General features: G+C 31.7%; 1 protein-coding gene across 2 annotated transcripts; it reads left to right on the forward strand.

Annotated features, from left to right (window-relative positions):
* The first annotated feature begins 25 nt into the window (after positions 1-25).
* On the forward strand, positions 26-23,625 carry LOC139500225 (ATP-dependent RNA helicase DDX24-like). 2 transcript variants are annotated; one of them, XM_071288968.1, is made up of 17 exons: positions 26-388; positions 4,177-4,498; positions 4,770-4,916; positions 5,265-5,413; positions 6,208-6,531; positions 8,331-8,504; positions 8,724-8,834; positions 10,363-10,481; positions 13,119-13,243; positions 13,472-13,590; positions 16,595-16,772; positions 19,350-19,453; positions 20,058-20,175; positions 20,340-20,436; positions 21,790-21,870; positions 22,599-22,762; positions 23,446-23,625. In XM_071288968.1, the coding sequence occupies exons 1-17, from the start codon at positions 221-223 to the stop codon at positions 23,619-23,621; spliced, it is 2,676 nt and encodes an 891-aa protein (XP_071145069.1). In that variant the 5' UTR covers positions 26-220; the 3' UTR covers positions 23,622-23,625. The 2 variants fall into 2 exon arrangements, with proteins under 2 accessions (XP_071145069.1, XP_071145074.1); XM_071288973.1 differs by having other exon boundaries at positions 203-388; positions 4,183-4,498.
* Positions 23,626-24,704: the final 1,079 nt, after the last annotated feature.

Genomic DNA, 24,704 nt, shown 5'->3' on the forward strand with positions numbered 1-24,704 from the left:
TTAAATTCAATCTCTACTATACGTCCAGACCTTGAATAATGGGAACCCAGACTATACTTTTAATCTCAAAACAATACAAAATAGGAATGAATAAGCTGTATGGAATAGATAGATAAATAAAAAAAGATGATAAAAATAATTCTATTTTAAAACAGATAGTTTTCATATTTTATTTGTCTTGATGACTTTATGAGATTTGTTTACATTTAGAGAGTAAAAAATGGCGACTTCCATGCACGTGAAAACCAAAGGAAAGTGGAAACCAGTGAAAATTGACTATAATCTTTTATCTCAAAATGATTTCGATTCTTTAATTTCAATAGAAGAACTTACGGATTACGAACTTATCAAAGATTATACCTCTGGAAACCCTGGAAAATCAAAAAAGGTAATAAAGTGTGGTCCATAAATCAATGGCATGGGCAATTTTAGGCACCCAGTTCTCACGGCAGTAGTCAAATCGGCACCTGGTTAAGGATGTTCGCTCCTCTACATTTTGAATTTTTGCTAGATTTTCGAAATCCTCTGGTTTTATCCATGTATCAACATTAAAAAAAATTGCCCAATAACCCCTACTTTTCTTTTCATATTTTTATTACATATTATTTAAAAAGCCATATTTCAAAATCTTATGAAATCCTTGTTATTTTTCCATAGTTTTTAAAACAAAAAAGGTGACAATGTTAAGTGAAAGAAAAATCTAGAGAGAATTATTTCCCGCCAAATTTTCAATGGCTTATATCTCGAAAACAAACACACGGACCCTCCATTTTTTTCTGCTTTTTTAGTTTCTTTATATATATACTTTCAATGTATAACAGTTTTTTAAAAAGCTTGTTATTTTTCAACAGAGTAGCGAACATCCTTAAATCGGCACCCAGTAGTCAAATCGACACTTGGTTAAATCGGCACCACTACTGGATATCACACAGGTTCACGTAAAATTTTGACGTCATAAAACAAAATATCTGACGCCACAATGGAAAAGTGATTGTTGTATGCGTCAAAAGTTCAAGCGGCATGGTCAGCCGGGATTAGCGATAAGGTATATTTGTTGCTGACGAGATTTTCACTTTAATATGTAACTTTTGCGTTTGACTGATAAGCGATCTATAAACAGATAAATATGTGGACATTATCGAGTGCAAATTAACATACCTTTTTGCTTATAACTGTGTTAACACATGCGAAAGAAGATCTCATGAATGTTTTGCGGCAATCTCCCATGCAGATTTATCGGTCCTTACTCACTCTCTCAGAGCAAGGAGCGATAACTCTGCATGGGAGATTGGTTTAGCAGGAAAATTGAATGCCTACTCAAATCCAATCTATTAATAAAATCCATTTTTCACAGAAGAGCGTCTGTCATGCACTTGCACTGCACTATTATTAATATATTAGAAGGAAGCAGGACAAATCGCCCCACTGGCAAAACCGCCCCACACCAAATCGCCCCACTTTTTCACCAACCTGCCCCACTATTAAAAAAAATAAAAAAATCGCCCCAACCTGGTTAACCAACTCGCCCCACTTTTTAAAAAAATGATTAATCGCCTCACTTTTGAAAAGGGTTAAATCCAGTTAATTTTTCCCCTGTCAACTCGCCCCACTTATTGAAAAAAGGAAAAATCTACTTCTATTATATGTAATTTTCAGGTCTACCAACTAGCCGCACTTAAATGAAAACTTATTTTGATTTTTGTGATCTACACAGAATACAAAAAAAAAAAAATTGAAATCAGTTTATTAAACTTTTTTAACATTCTTAAAATATAATTGCAAAGACATTTTTGTATCATTATTGGAGAATAACTTTATACTTGTAAGCTTAGTTATTTGTATAACAATTGAAAAGAAACCTGTTAATTGTATCATAATCACACAATTAATTGATGCGTGATTAACATTTATATATAACTTTATTGCAAAAACAGAGTTTTTAACAGCAATTTGATGTTATAGCACTTCACTTAGGTTTTCAAAGGTATTGACGTGGGCAGGGACAAAGATATACAACGGGATTGCATCTTTTTTATAAGTGGTTTATCTATTTGTCATGAGTGGGGCCAGTTGACAGCTGACCGTATTTCAGCGGGATTTTAACCCTTTTCATAAGGGGGGCATGTTATCATACCTATTTGCAATGGGAGTTTACCCTTTTCATAATGGGGCGAGTTGGTAAACAAGAGTGGGGCGTTTTTTTTAGAAAGTGGGGCGAGTTTGTGAAAGAGTGGGGCGATTTGCCAGTGGGGCGATTTGTCATGGATTCTATTAGAATAGAATGATATTCAAATGGGTGAGAATTATATATAGAAAAGTAAGTAAGTAAGTAAATTTTATTTATAGTCCGGCATGATATGTACAATTTAACAAGGTAAACATGAGCTCTGTAGAGCTCTTAACCGACTTGATACTTAAAACAAATAACAAATTATCAGCACAGACTACACATACAAATAAAACACATGCATAATATAATAGCAAAGCAAACATGCATAAATCAAAGCAAGCAAGCTAAAAGAAAGGAAAAGCAAATTTTGCTTTAACTGGCACAATGACATACATTGTAAGCTAAGCAAATAAATAAAATAAAAGCAAACAATAAACAGAACACAGGGCCAGAAGATCCAGCTCTGAGAACAGCAAAGTTAATATCTACATGAGCTACAGAAGCAGTTTTCTGAAGAGCACCATGAAGAAATAAAATGTTTGAACTTTACCAAAGTTGAGGGGCTCCATGCATGGTTAGGCAGGGAGTTCCACAACTTTGCTGCCGACAAAGCTAAAACTCCTTTTGCCATACCTTGTAGTTCTTGGTTGTGGTAAATCAACTGTGAGTTTATATCTAAAATTATATGAGTTATCTTTAAAATTTAATATATTGTGTAAAAACTCAGGACTGGATTTTGTTAAAATTTTGTAAGTTTCTAATGCCATGCTTCTCATGCGACTGATTTTAAGAATTGGTAATTTAGATTGTTCAAGTAGTTGTTCATATGATTTATTGTAGTCATTGTAGATGAATCTGAGCGCTCGTTCTTGCATACATATATACATGTAACTGTTATACTTAGGCCAAATAAAATAATATGTGTGCTTCCTATCTATGATATCTTGAAAAAAATAGGGTAGGTAGCTAGGTACTTCTTTTTATTTTATAATTTTATTTTTTCATTGAGTCAATGGGAGAGAGATTCTGACTTTAAAGGGGCACTAGCTGTCAAATTCATGTTCACCGATTTTAATCAAATTCTCATATTTGATTTACATGTATAACAATGTAAAACTTTTATTAAAACTATTAAAAGACTGAAATAAGCAACAGGGCACTGGCATGAAAATATGTAGCTTAGCTTCGAGTGTATTTGAGTCTAGACGCAATCTAATTAGCTATCGAGTTGACCCCTAAAGTCATCCGATGACCATTTAAGCAATGTAAACTTAAATATAGATATAAATAGATTAAACAAACTCGTGCTGTTGGATTTTTCTAGGTCCATTTCATTTCATATTATAGATAATGATGAAAAATTAATGTTAATCATTATTTTTACCTGTATAAGAAAGTTTTATGTAAATCGAATTAGTCAAATGATTTACCTTTGTTTCACATTCAATATTGATATTCTTATTCTTTAAATAACTACGCATACAATTCATGTGTTAACCACCTCAAGCTTAGGGGTTAATATAAAGTTCACATGAATACAGATTCAATGAGGTCGAATTATTCACTTGCAAGTGAATAATTCATAATCAATGTTTTAAGCTTATTTTGACAAAATTGAATCATACTGGCTGCTAAAAGCAAATTAGTATGTCACTTTTTGCATTTCATTAATTCATGTAATTACACTGTATAATGATTGAGAAAAAAAATTATATATTAGATTTTTTATATATTTTGTATCTAGTGCCCCTCTAACAAGTGCTTAATGAAAAATGACAAAAAAAACGTTAAGGTAGGCTATTTTTAAGCTTAAAATATCACTTATATCAGGAAGGTAGGGAAATAGAAAACATACTATAATTTAATTTGGCCTTATATGAAAATATAACAGCAAGCGAAAGTATACTGATGTTTACTTTTACTTATTATGGGTACTGATTTGAAGATGGAATTGTTACGTATACTGATCAGCTGAAATATCTAATATATATGGTCTTTTTTTTTAGAAACAGAAACCTGAAGAAAAGGAAACCAGTTCCAAGAAACAGAATGAAGCAAAAGCTGCCAAGAAAGAAAAGAAAAAGAAAGGAAAAAAAGAAGTGTCCTTGACTAATGAACAAAATTTGAAAGGAAATAGTAAGGAATCTCATGTAGAACTAGACACAAAAAAGAAGAAAAAAGGAGAGTTAAAGAAGAATAAAAAGGGTAAATTAGTACAAATGGACTCTCAGATAGTAGATGTGAATCAACAGATTGAAGAAGAGGATAAGATAGAAAACAGTAACAAACAGGGAAAGAAAGGACAGAAGAGAAAGAAGACAACTGAAGGTAGGCAAAAAAGGAGTCAAATGTTCTTTCACATTTTACATAGTTATATCAGATGGATGATTAAATGTTTTAACATCACCTCGGGTCCATTGTAGGTTACAATCATCTGTTTTCTGCCTGTGGCTAGCATATATCATGTATATATCTTAACACATTAGGCCTTTATGACCAATCTAGGCCATTCAAACCATACTTGCCCCAAAAAATATATATTTTATTTTGCTTTATTAAAATTTCTTTTTTTTCTAATAAAACTATTTTTACATTTCAGATAACTCTCCAAGTAAGAAATTAAAACAAAGCATACCAGATATGGCATCTGAAGATACTGGTACCGATAACGCAGCTTCTGAAGAAATAAACCCTGAGAACACAGATTCTGCAATACCAGTAAATAATAAGAAAGATGTTATGAAAGGTAAAAAATTCAATAAACTTGAATAGATGATTTCATATAATTTTAAAAAGAAAAATGTTCAATTACAAAGTTAATAAAATTCCCATTGAAAGGGAAATCAAGGAAAATGAAGTCTGTTGGTTGCAGTGAAGACTCCATTTTTACAGAAAGTGACATTTACCCCAAATTCTTTACAAATTCTTTGCAAAGATGTACTTGGTAAACACATGCACTCCCTTTTCTATTTTTTTATTCAGACAATTTTCATTTTTATTTCACGCACCCTGTCAATTTTTTTTTAAAGATTTATACAAAAAAATATAATTTTAAAAAAGTTTTACTGTTATGTATTCATATTGACAATTTTAGAAATGGTACAATGGAAAGATTTATATGTACCAGAAGAGGTCCTACTGGCTTTACTTGATAGTAAATTTATCACTCCTACACACATACAGTCACTGACACTACCCCATGCCATCAGAGACAGATTAGATATAGTTGGTGCTGCAGAAACAGTGAGTAAATCCCTTGTATTATATCTTTATGAGTTGATTTTATGGAGAACACAACATACTTACATGTTTGAATGAGTAATTGAGTAACAGTGAATTCACAGAATTTAATCAACATTGTACAAACAGATGACAACTGTCAAAAATATTAAGATTCTCACTCTGTTGAAGTTTAACCAAAGAGTTACACTATTACTTTATTTGAATAAGCTTTATTTGTATTTTGAATAATCAACTTACAAACTTTGAAAAGTGTTAATATTTGTTTATCAAGTTTGAAGACAAAATGTACCCCAAAAGTATCAGTATAACTTTGTTTTTTTTTGTTAGTAGTACCCAATTTCATATCTCAAAGACTTGTAAAAGTAGTTAAAGGGTAGTTGTGTCACCTTATATTTTGCTATGTAAGCTGAAAGTAATGTAATATTTAAAAATGAATTATTGCCTTTCACATCTTATGAAATTTAAAAAAAAAAAAATTGCATGCTGACAAAGTTATAAAAAAATTCCAAGGACAGACACTCATGTACCTACAAATGGCAGAAGATTATCTACTAACTTACTTAAGAACTGCAAAGTGTTCTAGTCATTTACTATTATCATATGGGCATTTTAAACTGACATAAACAAGAGTTTTTGTTACACTGGTTTTTAAGTAAGTCATTTAAATAGATTTACCTGTACTTTTACTGACCCTTACAGTTTTGGAGTATTTTAAAAAAAAAGTCCCCTGCAGTTTTTCAATTGTTAAGTTTCTTTTGTTGTCCATGTTTGTAGCAGTTTTCTTCTGATTACAGGGAAGTGGTAAGACATTAGCCTTTGGAATACCTGTCATTCATAAAATATTGAAATATAAAAAGGAAAAATTAAACAAGGAATTACAAACTGATGGCGAGGAAGAAGATAATGAGACAGAGGAAATAATTAAAAATGAAAGTTTAGAGGAAGGTGTTGAGGGAGATGAAAGTAATGAAGACTACCATAGTGATAGTGAAGATGAACTTGAGTGGGAAAGTGATGAGGAAAATGAAGATAGTAATTCTGATGAGAGTCTGACTGACGAAAATGAAGATAGTGAATTCGAAGATGAAGAAATGCAGGAGAGTTCAGATGGACAGCAGGTTATTGAATATTTTAAGAAGGAATATTGAAATGAACCTTTTTCTTACAAATTTTGATAAATATTTTCTGAGGACTAAATGGTCATCATCAAAATAAATGACAAAATTATGTCCTCAAATTCAATATACTAATAACACCCAAATCACAGCTAAATAATCACTGCTTGGGTATCTAAAGCAGATTTCATGTGGGTACATATATTTCAAACGAACCTTTACCTTCACTTTTGACAGTATTTATGGAACATTGACAAATACATGTACAAATGTTTTCTTGAACAAAAACTTTTAAAAGCTATTTCAGAGTTCAAGTTACCGGACGTTGGCAGTATTTTATTTATACCCCATGGCAAACACCTATTATATAAAATGTTCAATTTACAAATATTTATTACAAAGTTCCAAGGAAAATGCAACCACCCACAGGTAATTAATTTGAGTGCCTCCAATCCTCCTCCCCACTTAATTTTAGATCTGCCTAAATGGGAACAAAAGAAGTCAAAAGGGTTACAGGACTCACGCTACCAGGCGACTTGGGCGAAGAAGTCGCCTTCCCGACCGTCACTTCGCTTTCTTCAACCCCCAAAAGCGAAATCAAGTCGCCCTGTTCTTGACGATACCCGCTTTCAGTCGCTTCCGTCATCGGACATAATAATTTTTCAATTTTTACCAAGTTGATGAAACATCAATTTTTTATTGATAATTAAAGAAATTCAGACATAAACGATTCATTATCTTTAGAAAAGAGGTTGAAGCATTGTCTTCGCAGTGTGTAGCAGGTTATTTGATAAAAATACAACTTTTTATCACTTCATGCATTTTCGCAAGTTCCGGTGCTTGTTACTCGAAAACGTACATCAACCTAAATTTCGGCGGCAAAATAAGTTTGTTACTTCATTTAAACGTGATAAAAGTTGCCTCCAGTAAATGTTTAATCCATTTATTGCATTAAAAACGTCATGTTCCTTTTCAAATAACTTGTCAAACATCGTTTATTTTTGTAAATTTTCTTGCATTCGTCCGCCATTGACCGATTTTTAAACTACGGATCGGAACCGGACCAGCTATGACCGAAATCCGTACTTTTACAATAATTACTACGGACGGAACAGCTGACAGAAGAATATTGAGCCCAAAGGGAAAAATTACGCATTCCACACACATTAAGAGACTTTTGGTTACATCTAATTGATTGTTGTATATAATTCCCTATATTTTTTATGGATTGTTTCAAACTATTGATTAAAGTTGCTTAACTCTGAGACTATTATACTAATTTCAATATATTATGGCCCAGCTTAATAACTTTTATATTTTTTTATGAGAAACACTGAATTTCATACACAAGATAATTTTTAATTAAATTGTAATAATGATATATTATAATTTCTTTACATCTTTTAAAATAATTTTTTTTTTTAGTGCTAGATATTTAGTTGGAATAAGTTTCTCACAAGAACCTTAGTAAAACTTAAACAACTTTTAATTTCAACTGTTACTTTAATTGTATTTTTTTTACTCAGATATGAATTGAACAATATAAAAAGAACATTATTTACATATGGCCCTTTATACTATTGTAAAATCCAAACATTGTAGCACACCGCGCGAATGAGCACTTCTCTTTCAAATCTCACCACTTCTCCCTATCAGTTTCAAAAAGAGAAGTCACTTCTCCCTATAATTCTGAAGTAGTGTGAGCCCTGGGTTAAGTAAAAGTTTTTGTGCATAAAATATATATCAAATCTATAACAACCATCCTGTCTTTCTAACTTTATGGTATAATTATATTTTGACAGGAGATGGGATGTGTGACTGTGGTAGATGATGCAGATTTTTCATCATTAGGTATTACAGAGATTAAACCATCGACAAATGACCATCCATTTGCACTAATTTTGGAACCAACAAGAGAACTGGCAGTTCAAGTCAGAAACCATTTACTGGCTGTTCTTAAATATACAGATATACAGGTAAATGTGGCAAACCTTTATAGTTGTATATGGTAATTAAGTAACTCCTTTATAGTACAATAGTTTTAAGGTAAATCAGAGTCCTCTAACTGAATTTTTTGGAAGAAGTCAACATGGAAATTACTGAATAATGACGGAGAAGCATTTATTTTTGTCCTATTGTTCTTTTGTAATTAGTAGTTCTGGGATAAAATATTAGCAAATTGATTTTTATTGTAGGTGGCAACTCTAGTTGGTGGAATGTCATTACAGAAACAACAGCGAGTTTTGAAAAGGCGGCCAGAGATTTTAGTGGCTACACCAGGAAGATTGTGGGAACTGTTTCAAATGGTATGTTTACACATTAGATTACTGTAAGCAGGGAAATTTTCGCGGCAGTTTTATTTTCGCTATTTTCACTCTAACAATTGAAACGCGAAAATAAAACGATTCTGAAAATATCAAGGAAACTCTTTTTATTACATTTACTTAGACTACAAGTTGTGACTTGGATGGAGAGTTACCTTATTGACACTCATACCACATCTTCATATATCTATGTATATGAATAGAATATATATATAGGACTACTGTACGTATAAGACTGATTTTATAGACGACACATATATAACTGAAATCATAACTGTACATCGTACTGAAAAGCAATGCTAGAAGTAATGAATTTAATGCAAATCAATACACCATAAACACTGAAGCAAACATTACGGATATTGTTATTTAAACAACACTCATTACAATTATGTTAATGATACATGTCAATCAGTAATAAAAGTATCACCTTGTTGAATCTACTACACAGTTTAATCAAATCAAAAGATCGATTAATTAGCATTAATCCTGACAACATTTTATTTTAATTCAATCCTAATTAGGTGTACTTTTCTGTATTGTGTATGTGTTTTTACAAGCAAACATGACAAACTTAGCACATACTTACAACTTCTCGTCCAATCAAAGCCCCTCGCTCTAATTTTCATAGTATATACCTTTCTATACAATAACCGAGACTTATAATCTTCTTTAACATTAATGAACCGAAAACTAAAGATTTCTGATTGATTTTATCACTTGGTTTTTATATATATATGTAAAGCTCATCACTTTCCAAATCATTTATGAAAATAGTTATATGGGCCAATTGACAATCGCGAATTCAAAATGGCGCAAATTTGGATTGTGTTAGTAAAAATTTCCCGGTTTTCTGTGATGTTTATATCACATTCCAGTGAAGTAAACAATTTATTTTTTCAAAAAATCAGAATGTTTGATGTACCCTTTAAAAAAAAACAGAAATATTTAGCTTGTCTTTGAATTTTTTTACTGATAAACTTCTTTGCCGATTCCCCTGGTAGTGTGAATCCTGAATGTGTGTCCATCTTTTAGTCAGTCTCGTACCAGGCTAAAGATTTTGTTCTAGGCAGTCAACTTTGAATTGTGGTGAAACAGAATCATTATGGTGCAAACTTTCTAAATCATATGCCAAATTACAATTTTGACTCTGATTTCATGTTAAGTGAACATGGCTCATGATAGTGCAAGCAAGACACGATGTTCTATGTAGTATTGAATATAACAGGTAAACAACTAATGCTTGATTGGTTATTGCTCTATTAACAACTTTATTGTAACAAGAGCCCCATATCATTATTTAAGAGACAAGTACATTTTTTAAATCAGTGAAAAGGGCTTTTTGTTAGAACTGGTGTTAGAACAATATTGCTTATAAATATATAAATGAAAAATCTTAGTAGTTATTATGTCCACAGACAATATAATTTTGATCGGATATATTATTATTATGATCTAACATATAAATTGAATACAACCTTGTGATTGAGTGGTTAATTTGTTATTTCAGGGAGATCCATATTTGGTAAACATTGATCAAATCCACAGCTTGGTGATTGATGAAGCTGACAGAATGGTAGAAAAGGGCCATTTTGAGGAATTGGAGAAGCTATGTCAACATATTAATAAGTAAATACATGTATAAACATAGTTAGTCAGTAACCAAATCATAGTTTGATTGATTTTTATACGACCGCAAAAATATTTTTTGATCGTATAATGGTATGATGTTGTTGTCTGCATTGTCTGTGTTTTCCGGACAATAGCTTTAGTTTAAATAAATGGATCTCTATGAAATTTAATAAGAAGGTTCAATACCACAAAAGGAAGGTTGGGATTGATTTTGAAGGTTATGGTCCAAAAGGTTTAGGAAAAAGGGGCCAAAAAAGGGGCCCAAATAAGTGCTTTTGTAGTTACCAGTCAATAACTTGTGTTAAAGTGTATTCAATCTCTCTGAAATTATACCTCAAGTTTCCACACTACAACGGAATGTTGGGTGGGAGGGGGGAGGGGGTTATGGCTCAAATCATTTAGCAACTAGGGGCAAAAACAAGGGTTTTTCTATTCAAAGGACATTTTAAACAATTTAAAAGCAGTGTAAGGGAGAGAACTCAATTCCATTTTAAAGAATACTGTTTAATATATATATTTATATCAGACTTGGGGTAATTGTAATCGTTAATCAGCTGTAATTGATTACTTTTTTTTCAAGTAATCAGTGTAATCATTAATCAGCCAAAAAATCTGATTACATGTAATTTAATTTAATCAATTACTTTTCAAAATACCCTGTAATCATGATTACTTTTTGATTACATTCTGATTACAATGAAAAAAATCTAAATTGTGTTTTTGGTCATTAAATGAATCTCTTTGTTATTCATATATGATAAATTTTTTGTCAACTTTGAATTGACAGGTAGGAGACTAATTAATGTTTGTTTTTATTGCAATTACCAATTGAGTATAGCTGATGGGGAATATAAATGATAAAAGATAAATCAGACATGAAAATTTATCTAATTAGCACAGATTAAATTAAAAGTTGGACAAATGTGTTGTTTAATTTTTTTTGTATTTGGACTGGACATGTAAAATGCAATGATTTTTAGTACTTACATATTGTTTACAATTTGATTAAACATTTCTATTAAAATTTAACATAGTTTTAACTGGTAACTTTATTTCATCCACTTTTAAACTTCCATAAACTGCAACTTGGAATACATATACATTATGAAAGAGGTCAGAAGACAAACAAAAAAACTCTTGATTATGAAATATCGTTATTAAATTTAATTCAAAATAATTCAGAGATCATTGGTGATGAAGTGTAATGTATATATATGTAGTGAAATTTGGTGTTTATTTAAATAAATGAAGTTTAATTTGAAGTTATCATTTTATAATTGAACCAAATAAAATACTTTCTCAAAAATGCTATAGTTATATTGAACGTTTATTCATTCAAATCATTCAAAATGTTTTGTTTTTAAATTCATTGTAATCAGATGTAATCATGATTACTTTGCCAATGTAATCATTAATTTAATCAGATACTTTCAGAAATGATGTAATCATTAATTTAATTTAATCGTACAAATGACAAAGTAATTGTAATTTAATCAATTACTTTGAAAGTAATCGGACCCATCTCTGATTTATATACAACTTGTCTAAACATCAACCCAACAATGTTAGATCTGAAAATTTTTGTTCTTCCCTCGCCGGGATTCGGACCCATGCTACTGAAATATTGTGACACCAAATCGCCTGCACTGTAACTGGCGCGCTAGACCACACGACCAATATGTATGTATGTTTGGTTACCTCCCTTACACTGCTTGAAATTATGTATTAAGAAATGATGATTGTCTTGAGATTATTGATAAGCTGTAAAACATTTTTTAGAAGTTACTATTAATTAATAGTTTGACCATGACTGTATGTCATTTCATATTTTTATATTTTATGTATTTAAATGAGTGGTTATTGTTGCAAACTCCATTAGAAATTTGAATTGAGATTATTTTTGGAATAAGGGAAAGGCGGATGTGGAAAAAATGGGGGGGGGGGGGGGGGGGTGAATAAGAATTTGTGGGTGGGAACACAATTTTTCTCATTCCAGATTTCAGAAATCAAAAAGAAAACTTTTTTCAAATATTTTTTTTGAGGGGATCAATATTCAACAGCATAGTGTATTGCTCAAAAGCAAAAAGAAAATTTTAAGTTCATTAGACCACATTCATTTTGTGTCAGGAACCTATGCTGTGTCAACACTATTTAATCAAAATCCAAATTCAGAGCTATATCCAGCTTGAATTTTATGTCCATACTTGCCCCAACTATTCAGGGTTCGACCTCTGTGGTCGTATAAAGCTGTGCCCTGCGGAGCACCTGGTTTTATTATTATTATATCCTTACCCAATTATGATTTTGGAGGAGGATGTGTGGATTTCATATATTCATTTATTTATTTTCTGTCTGTCCTTGTAAAGTTTTGCCAATTTTTTTTCAAAATTTAAAAAACGTGAAGTCACAATTCAAAAGTGATTGTTGCTTGACACTTCACAATTCAAAAGTGATTGTTGCTTGACATCAAAAGGTTGCTCAGAGACAAAATTCAGTCAAATACTAAAATGTTTATGATTGCTGACAAACATAAATTTCATTTCAAAATTACATGAGGAGTTCTTTTATATGTCTTAAATGAGCTAATACATTAACTTGTTTAAATTATTTCAAAGTATATGTTTTATTTTATAGGGACGAGCAAAAGAGAAAAAAAAGACAAAATTTTGTATATTCTGCAACTTTGACCATGATTCATGTTGGATCATACCGACCTACAAAGAAAAAGAGAGTCAAAATGACAGAGACAGAAAAATTAGGTATAAATTGTGCTGATAATTTTGTTACAGAAAAAAATTTTGTAGCATCGTTTTTGATTGGACAAGATATATTTTGTTTCCAGCAATGACAAATAAGGAATTAAGTTTACATTTTGACCATACCATTGGAATGAATATAATAGAGTTTGAAATCCATCAGATATTTGACTGATATTTTAAATAACATGATATAAACCTGTTGCCTCTATATTATTATTTATTTTATAGAATCTCTGATGGAAAGAATAGGATTGAGACATAAACCTAAAGTGATTGATTTATCAAGAAAGACGGGCACTGTAGAAACTTTAACAGAGGCTAGGATTAACTGTACAAAGGAAGAAAAGGTATTCTTTCTACATCTACACAAGTGCACATTCTCTGTATTCTATGTTCCATAAGTTTACACATGACATTTAATGAGCAAGTAGTCTGCAATGTGACAAATAAAACTGCTTAGTTTACAGCACTTCTATAAAAGCATGCAAAACAAATCATTGATTAACTTGCTTGCTATATTTGTTTGGATATTTGTAGAGAGTCTTATTACAACAACATTTTGGGGACTGCTGCAGAAATTTATTGATCGACATGTTTCGGTGCAAAATCGGAAACAACCCGATTTTGTACTTCAACAGGATTTTATGTATTGTTTTTATCCTGATGACGGTGCCCTAGGTACTGAAACATGTCGATCAATAAATTTCTGCAGCAGTCCCTAAGTGTTGTTGTTATAAGACTCTCTACATTTTATGTTTTTTATCATAACGACCCTGCATACCGTCGGGTATCCACTTTATGGACTCTACCGTACTACAGACTCACCAGGCGTTGGTTCACTTTCGTTTGTAATTGTTTGGATATTTGTTTACTATTTACTGGAATTTGATTGGAAAATAAACATTAAATTCATTTCATGTTAATTCTCATTGTCCAATCAAATCCCAGTATATATAAAAACTGACCGAAACTCTGCCTACCTATTGTTTGCAAACAACCAAGCAAACAAAGCAAGCAAGTTGATCAATGTTTTGTTTTGCATGCTTTTTTAGAAGAACTGTAATCAGCATCCTCATTTTGCTTGTTATTGGTGACATGTGCATGTGTCAGGTTTTTTTTCAGTATCTCTAAACCTCTGGTAAGTTTAAATAAAAAAGTAAACACTGAAAGAATATTTCTGATGAGAACTATATCTGAAGACCCTGGTTGCCATTTTAATATACATGAATATGATATATCTATCAATAATATAGATTTTACAAGTATGATTTTTCAAGAAATGTATGGTATATTTTTATACGACAGCAAAAATTTTAATTTTTTGGTCGTATATTGCTATCACGTTGGCGTCGTCGTCGTCGTTGTCGTCCTGCGTCGTCATCGTCGTCCGAATACTTTGAGTTTTTGCACTCTAACTTGAGTAAAAGTGAATAGAAATCAATGAAATTTTAACACAAGGTTTATGACCACAAAAAGAAGGTTGGGATTGATTTTGGGAGTTTTGGTTTCAACAGTTTAGGAATTAAGGGCCAAAAAAGGGCCCAAATAAGCATTATTCTTGGTTTTCGCACAATAAATTTAGTATAAGTAAATAGAAATCAATGAAATTTAAACACAAGGTTTATGACCACAAAAGGAAGGTTGGGATTGATTTTTGGAGTTGAGGTCACAACAGTTTATGAATTAGGGGCCAAAAAGGGGCCCAAATAAGCATTATTTTTGGTTTTTGCACCATAACTTTAGTATAAGTAAATAGAAATCTATGAAATTTAAACACAAGGTTTATGACCATAAAAGGAAGGTTGGGTTTGATTTTGGGAGTTTTGGTCCCCATAAAAGGAAGGTTGGGTTTGATTTTGGGAGTTTTGGTCCCCATAAAAGGAAGGTTGGGTTTGATTTTGGGAGTTTTGGTCCCAACAGTTTAGGAATAAGGGGCCCAAAGGGTCCAAAATTGAACTTTGTGTGATTTCATCAAAAATTGAATAATTGGGGTTCTTTGATATGCCGAATCTAACTATGTATGTAGATTCTTAATTTTTGGTCCCGTTTTCAAATTGGTCTACATTAAGGTCCAAAGGGTCCAAAATTAAACTTAGTTTGATTTTAACAAAAATTGAATCCTTGGGGTTCTTTGATATGCTGAATTTAAAAATGTACTTAGATTTTTAATTATTGGCCTTGTTTTCAAGTTGGTCCAAATGGGGGTCCAAAATTAAACTTTGTTTGATTTTATCATAAATTGAATAAATGGGTTCTTTGATATGCCAAATCTAACTGTGTATGTAGATTCTTAATTTTTGGTCCAGTTTTCAAATTGGTCTACATTAAGGTCCAAAGGGTCCAAAATTAAACTAAGTTTGATTTTAACAAAAATTAGATTATTGGGCTTATTTGATATGCTTTATCTAAACATGTACTTTGATTTTTGATTATGGGCCCAGTTTTTAAGTTGGTCCAAATCAGGATTCCATATCAAGTATTGTGCAATAGCAAGAAATTTTCAATTGCACAGTATTGCACAATAGCAAGAAATATCTAATTGCACAATATTGTGCAATAGCAATTAATTGTCAATTAGAGTTATCTTTCTTTGTATAGAATAGTAGTTGATAATATATGTTGCCAATAACTTTATGTAAATAACTTCATTGGAAATTTGCCAATATAAAATGTTGCTGATGAAGCTTTTTTTCCTTATCTTATCTAAAATGTTTTTAGATAATGTATGTTGGACATTTGCCAGACATGACTATGATGTCATTTTCTATTTTTATATGCCAATAACTTTATGTAAATGACTTCATTGGAAATTTGCCAATATAAAATATTGCTGATGAAGTTTTTTTTTCCTTATCTTATCTTAAATATTTTTAGCTTAAAAGTTGTGCCCATACTTGTTCTCATTTCAGATTTCATAAATAAAAAGAAAATTTCTTCAAACATTTTTTTGACAGGATTAATATTCAACAGCATAGTGAATTGCTCAAAGGCAAAAACATTTTTAAGTTCATTAGACCACATTCATTTTGTGTCAGAAACCTATGCTGTGTCAACTATTTGATTTTAGATTTAAATAAGTTTGAAGAAGAAATCTTTAATTGATTTGTAAAATCTTGACATTTGTTTTGTGTAAAAAACCCATATAATGTCAAAAATTTGATCACAATCCAAATTCAGAGCTGTATCACGCTAAATGTTTTGTCCATACCTGCCCCAACTGTTCAGGGATCGACCTATGCGGTCGTATAAAGCTGCGCCCTGCAGAGCACCTAGTTGTAGAATCTTATTTTATTTACCTGTCCATACTATAAATGTTGGAAACATTATGTTCAATAATTTCTATAATTTCAGGATCTTTTTCTCTACTACTTCCTGCAGCAATTTCCTGGTAGAACTTTAGTGTTTGCAAACAGTAAAGATTGTATCCGAAGATTGGTGTCTATTTTCACTCTCTTACAAACTAAACCACTACCACTACATGCTGATATGCACCAGAAACAAAGGTTAAAAAATCTGGAGAAGTTCACAGGTAATTTACCATCCATCTTTTAGCTTTTAATGAGATCCTTGCTGTGTAATTGACTGGCTCACTGATATGGATTTTTTAAGCTCACAAGGAAACTGTCCCCCAAAAAAACATTTTGCTCTACATCAACACAATACCCTGAATCTGAGCTGTCCAGTCATAGTTCTAATAATGTTTAATGCTGGTTGCTTGGTAGAACAGCAAAACACACCAATTTGAAAACTATGATATATTTTGATAGGTAATTAATTCATTTGAATTTTTTCAGTAAAGCCTATATAACAGTTCTTTTTGGCATCGGATTAAGAAGTAATAGTAATAGTTAACTTTACCTTTTCAGCTAATTTTAATAGTTTGTTTTAGCATCATATGTAGTAGTTAAGGCCGTTTTTATTAAATAAGTTGGTTTACGGATCCGCCGACCCGAATTTTCGCTAATTCAAATAAAAATAAACGCACATTTGCCCTTAAAAATTATTTCCGCCGACCTCATATTTATCGATTTACTAAGAAAATTTTAAACGGTATTTTTGTGTTTACGTTTCGTAATTCTGGTTCCTATTACTGCATTAAAAAATCGTGAACCAGTGCACCGGAAACGTGACTGGTTAGCTGTTCACGTGTTTGCGCATCCTTAAACCCTGACTTCCGTTTAGGAACCAGACGATATCAGGGCATGGTTTGTTTACTATGAATGAACCAGTGTACATCCATCTGGATGTGGACATCCTAAACAATTCAATATTATCAGACAAAAAAAATTTGTGAAATGCCTTCGTCATGAAACCATAGGTCAAGTCATTATAATGAACAATTAGAAAACTTTAATGTTGTGATTGAAGAAATAAGGGCCGGCAGTAGTGACCACGGCAAAAAAAATGACAATGGAACCGTTACATCTGAAACTACACCGGTGGACGTTCTTATCAACTTTAATACCAAGTACCTTATGATAAAATGCCGGGAAATTCAAGAAACACCGGATAAATAAAAAGTCCTTAATCCTCCAGCCCAGGATGCATTCCATATTCTTATTTTGGTCTTTTGTGGATAGTTGTCTCATTGGCAACCATACCACATCTTCTTTTTTATATTTGTTTGTTTGGTTCTATTGTCTTGAATGGTTAGCACCAAATAGTGATTCAGTGTCTGTCCATTGATACAAAAGTTTTCTATGTCATCATGGTCATAGGATAAAAAAAATTCTTTGAACATTTTTACAATATTGTAAAAAAAGAACACTTGTTTGCCAATGAGATGATTTTTCATAAAGAGACCAAATGACACAGAAATTAATAACTATAGATCACTGTACAGCCTTCTTCAATGAGCAAAGCCCATACCGCATAAGCTATAAAAGGCCCCAAAATGACAAATGTAAAACAATTTACGTGAGAAAACAAACAGCCTAATTAAATGTAAAAAAATGTACTAAAAAAAATTAACAAATATGTAACACACCAACAAACAATATTAAACCACTGAATTACAGGCTCCTGACAGTAAATTTCTGTTTATACTTTTAAATACTGTCTGATATGCTCTGTCCTTATAGGTGTTGACATGCAATATGCTCTTAGATTTGCCTTTGTCTTTTAATATTGACTTTCTCTATGTGATGTGTTTTTGTTGTCGCATTTATTAATTCCACAAAACCTACAAAAGATGCTGAATAAAAGGTATTATCAAAAGGCTTTTCAAGTTTTACAGAACTATAAATAAGTCTTTTCAATCAAGTTTAAATTATTTTTTTTTTTCCTCCTACCCTATTTTTTTGTGGCTGATATCCGTAAACCAAGTAAAAAAACAAAAACTGGAAAGATCTAGTTTAAATTTATTTTTTTCCCCTCCTCCTACCCGAAGTTTTTTGGGCTGATGTCCGTAAACCAACTTATTAAAAAAAAACGGCCTAAGTTATCTCCACTTTTTTCAGCAAGGTGTTAACATTTTGTTATAAGAGATGTTTTTTAGACTGATCGTAACAGTTTGTTATTTAGCATCAGATGTAGCATGTAGAGTTATCTCCACTTGTTTTTTTCAGCTGATCCTAACAATTTGTTATTAGCATCAGATGTAGTATTAGAGTTATCTCCACTTGTTTTTCCAGCAGTGCCTAACAGATTGTTACTAGCATCAGATGTAGTTTTTAGAGTTATCTCCACCTATATTTTTAGCTGATCCTAACAGTTTGTTACTAGCATCAGATGTAGTATTTAGAGTTATCTTCACTTGTTTATTTCAGCAGTGCCTAACAGATTGTTACTAGCATCAGATGTAGTTTTTAGAGTTATCTCCACCTATATTTTTAGCTGATCATAACAGTTTGTTACTAGCATCAGATGTAGTTTTTAGAGTTATCTTCACTTGTTTATTTCAGCTGATCCTAACAGTTTGTTATTAGCATCAGATGTAGTATTTAGAGTTATCTTCACTTGTTTATTTCAGCTGATCCTAACAGATTGTTACTAGCATCAGATGTAGTTTTTAGAGTTATCTCCACCTATATTTTTAACTGATCCTAACAGTTTGTTACTAGCATCAGATGAAGTATTTAGAGTTATCTTCACTTGTTTATTTCAGCTGATCCTAACAGTTTGTTATTAGCATCAGATGTAGCAGCTAGAGGATTAGATATACCAAATGTTCAGCATGTCTTTCACTATCAAGTTCCATTAACAGTTGAGGTGAGAATATTATCAAATTCTTATATGTTGTTGAAATTCTAGCAAGATGTAATTAAAATCCTCTCTTGACCCTTTCCTCTAATGGATGTTTTTTTTAAAAGTTATTTTGCTAAAGGATATTTAAACAGAATTTTAGAAATAAAACTTTTTTTGTTAAATTTTTTCGCTTATGATATTTTGATAGAATGTCAGAAATAAGATTACTGTGTGAAATAGAAACTGCCAAAAACAATTTGTGACAGATTATCAATGGATGCCAAAATCAATTTATTTCAATATCTAAATGCAGGTCAGATATTCCAGATTAGATACTTTTTATATTGAATACAAATTGGATAAAGTCTGATAAACTGTTCCCTGAAGGCCAGACACATTTAAAGAAGAGTGATTTTTTAAAGATGTTATCCTAATGCTAGTAAGTTAAAGGTTAGGTTGACTTTAGTACTTTCTTGTGTTATTCCCCTACTGACGAAGTTGAAGGGACTTTAGGTTTGCACTCCATCTGTCTGTCTGTCCATCCGTCAGTCCTTTAAATCAGTTTTCCATACTTCTTTTACTAGTTGCAAGCATCAGATTGTATTTATAGCTGTTTTATTTATTTCAGAATTATGTACATAGAAGTGGTAGAACAGCTCGGGCCAGTAAGGAAGGAATTAGTGTTATGTTGATTGGACCAGATGATGTTAAAAACTACAGGAAAATTATACACACTCTCAATAGAAGTAAGTGTTTGATCATTTGAAGAACATTTACTGCCTCAATAAAGCTCATATAGTTTAGATAATATGATTTTAAAAGAATACTTTTGACATGCAGACACCTTTTTAAACTGCATGTAATTTTCATTATTACCTAATTTCTTAATTTATATGTTTTTTTGTTGTAGATGAAGACCTACCCATGATTCCAGTGGATTATCAAATGCTTCCTTCTTTGAAACAAAGATTAAGTTTGGCTTTAAAGATAGATGTCACTGATTATAGGTAAAACTTCAAAATGCATTTTTTTTGTTGAATTTCTAGCTACCAAAGATAAATTCTTTGTCACACAGAAAAGTCATTGTTTCATTTGTTCTTGATTTCAAGGTTACATCATTGCTTTTTTTCAGTTTCAGAATTTTTGCATTTAACCCCCACAAAATGTAAAACAACAACAAATAATATCAATAACCCAGAAATACAAAAATGAAAGAAAAAATAAGGAGATCTGTACAAAAAAGATAGCATTTTTGGGTGATATTAGTCACATGTTATTTTAACCTCCAAACAGATCTAGTAACTGCTGGACTTCATCTGTCATTCCATCAATCCATCCAAAATTCCTTTGGTAGAAAACTTCCATTTAAAGTGTTCTTGGCTTTTATATTTCATATTTGGATAATGTTGAGTTGTATTGTATTATCAATTTTAACATTTGCTGTGTAGCAACTTCCTCTTTGCTGATGGTTTGAAAGTTGCATTACTTATTGTGCAATGAAAATTTTCTTCAAATTTTTCTTGGCTTCTATGAAAGGGAATGATTTTATATTTCGTCTCAAGCTTGGTAATATTAAGCTACTTGATGTAAATCTCAGTTCAGACTATGCATGAATTTATTTCCCAAAAGATTCATGTCAGTTTTATATACAATATAAATAACCAATACCCTTGATATGTGTGCATATTACCTTAATACATCCTGTTGGAAAGATACGTGGTTCCGTCTTCAGGTGAATCCTCCTTCCTCGGCTGTTTCGGCGCTGTCCACTACAACTTCCAGAGGTGCGCCGACTGGGGTGATCAAGTCCCAGCCCGAAACCACATGGCTATCCATCCCTGCCTCTACACTTTACTGCTTCCACTGTTTTGACCTTTTTCTCCATAACCACAGTGATGCTGCCTCTGCCTCTTTACACAAGTTACCAATCAGCTTAACTTCTTTCCCCTCCAACAATACCAAGTGCTCTCAATGCTCGCCACATAGACTGTCCAACAAACCCTCTGCTTCCCACTTCCACTGGAAATAACCAAACCCTCCATCCATTGTCTCTACATTCTGCCAGTAGGTCTTGATACTTCAATCTCTTTCTTTCGTTGGCATCTTCTATTCTTTCTTCCCATGGCACGGTTAGTTCCAGCAGGATTGCCTGTTTTGTTGAGGCGGACCAAATGACGATGTCAGGTCTCTGGTTTGTTACTGCAATCTGTGGCGGGAATTGTAACTTCTGCTTCAGATCCACCAACATTTGCCAAATCAGTTGCTGTTACCAGTAAACAACTGTATAACTATGTTATAAGATAATAATTTAAAAAAAATAAAATACACTACATTAAATTTATGCAAATCAACTTTTTCAGATTTGAGAAGAAAAAAAGACAGAATAACTGGTTTATAAAAGCAGCAAATGAAATGGACATTGAACTAGATGATCGACATTTGTATCCTATTTTTAAATCAGAAAAAAATAATACTTCTGGGGTTGGTTTCACAAAAAAAACTTCGGACTAAGATTGGTCTTAAGTCATGAACAAATCAGTATACTTACGATTAATCTTAGTCTTAATTTTTTTTGTGAAATTGACTTCTGAACATTAAGCATCAATTTTTAAATACAATGCTCAACTTTTGCTATGTATATGAAACAAAGCCATGTTTTATTCCAATAGTACATAGGGGGCACATCATTTTTATTTTGAACAGAGTTGGAGATCAATATGGACATTTTTGTTAGTGTTGCATGTGTAGGAAGTTAGATTAAATCATTATAAAAGAAAGTTTAATCACTCTTGCAGAAATGTAGGTCAAAGTAACCCAAAAGAAGTTAAAATGTGTTTTATTTTGTCAAAGGATGATTGTAGTGAAATATTAAAGAACAAAAGAACTGAATTTTCCTATAAGAATTGAAATGATTATCATGCCATGCTGTCTACTTTATACTGAGCATAAGCAAGGTTTCAAATATTGACAAATAAAATATAATGCCTTTCTATTTTAAGACGAGCATAGAGCATGGCATAAAATTTCTTAAATAATCAACAAATTTAAAGTCTTAAAATGAATAGGGAGACACTGTGCTACTTTAATGAAAGTTAAAGAAAAGGTGTACCTAGCTTAGATTTGATTAAAAATATAATTGTTCTGTTAAAACCTTAACCACTAATAACAGATTGAATGATATAGGGGACAGTCAGGAGCAATCTCAACATAAACATCATATGAAACAACTGAAACAGGAATTGAATTCACTACTGCATTCAACCTTGACCTCCAAGACATTTTCTGGCAAATACCCAACAAAAACTGGGAAGCTTATGATGCCTGAGGAGTCCAGTAAGTATCTTTAAATTCAGAAATTATTGCGATGTTTTTATTAATGCGAAAAATGCGACAGGTTTATAATTGCAATAATTTAAGCTCATATTTTTCAATTTTATGAATAATAAAACAGAATTTTTCTCAATATCGCAAAAATTAAAATTGCATTTTAGTCTAAATGACAAAATTGCAATAATAATAGCACGCATTAATTTCAATATTTACAGTGTGTAATCCTTATCATCTTTACAGACTGGTACTTTTTTCACATTTGAGGTAATTTAGAGATATTCGAAACTTTGAGAACTTTAGTCAAAGACCAAGCTGCTATCAAACATGGATGCCAGTACTTAAAATAGAAACAAGAATGTCGTCGTAACTTGCATAGGTATTGCTATCAAACTGTGGTAAAGACCAATCCAATTTAAATAAATGCACAGTACTGTATTAATACTATAGTATAGAAACCAGCCTGGTATGCCAATGATTAATTAGACATAAGACAGGTGCAAACAAATGCAGGCGCCAACCTTCACACCACTATACCAGTTTTACAGTTAGCAAATATTAGCAACAGCCTTGTAACCATAACTTTCATTTTATGATTATTTTACTAGTACTTTTAAAAATCTTATGACAAAATTTTCAATATATCATGAATTAACAGTTAAAAAAATGATATTGTGTTTATTTTACAGAAAAAGGAAGCGATGCTATCTCATCTGTGAAGAAAGATAAGAAATCACAAGAGAAGCTCATACAACAGATACAGAAGGAAAGAATATTAATGTCAAAGGCATTGGACAATAAAAAGAAAGAAAAACAATCTAAAAGACAACAAAAGAAAAACAAAAGAAAAAATAAAGAGTCTTAAACAATTTTTTTTCTATGAATATTATTTCTCACATAGTTTACATTTTAAAGTTGTCGCATAACTATTGCAACAAAGATGAGCATGTATCATAATGTAAATGCTCACTTCTAATTTTAGAGTTAATATGAAAATAAGGGGATAAAGTATGATTGCTAATGAAACAACTATCCACCAAAGATCAAATGAAGAAGATAAAAGCAATTTGTAAAAAAAATCCTTTTTCTAAAATTAAAGGTGATTCAATCATTGTTTATCTAACTGGTGCATGTTTGCCTTGATACAGAGTTCGAGAACTTGCAAAGGATTCTTATATTGTTGATACTGGTACATATTTTAAGAACACACATTTGTCTAAAATTTGTTGTTTTCCTTATAAGCCTATTAATTATGTATGAAGAGGGCATTGTAGTGATTAAACTGGCATTTGGACAGTAGTATTGACTTGAACTTTGTAAATGACGTTTGTCTGTATCTTAGGGATCATTGTATGGTCAGGTCCTGATCAGTGGTGGATCCAGAAATCTTTACAAGTGGGGGCCCACTGACTGCCTAAGAGGGGGCCCTCTCCAGTCATGCTTCACTGATTCCCTATATAAGCAACCAAATTTTCCCCAGAAAAGGGGGGGGTAGGCCTCCTGAAAAACCCTATAAATCCACTTCTGCTGATAATGCTACTTTCCTAGTCGTATAAGTTACTATCATGTTATTCATAATATTCAAAAGGCTAAAGTTCCAACCAATAAGTCTTTGAAGTACACAACTCAAACTTTAATTGCTCCTAATGATATGAATATGAACAAATCAGTTAAAGGGGTACTAGCTACAAGATATATGAAAATTCTAATATATTAATTTTTTTGGCTTAATCATTAATAAGGTAAATAGTGAAATAACAATTCCCTTTTAGCAGCCAATATGGTTCAATTTTGTTAAAATCATCCAAAAACATTGATTACGAAATTATTCACTTGCAAGTGAATAATTCAACCTCATTGAATCTGTATTCATGTGAACTTCAATTTAACCCCTTACCTTGAGATGGACAACACATGAATTGTATGTGTAAAGAGAATGTCAACATTG

This window comes from Mytilus edulis, chromosome 1, assembly GCF_963676685.1.
Source record: "Mytilus edulis chromosome 1, xbMytEdul2.2, whole genome shotgun sequence".
In the NCBI taxonomy this organism is placed as follows: Eukaryota; Metazoa; Mollusca; class Bivalvia; order Mytilida; family Mytilidae; genus Mytilus; species Mytilus edulis.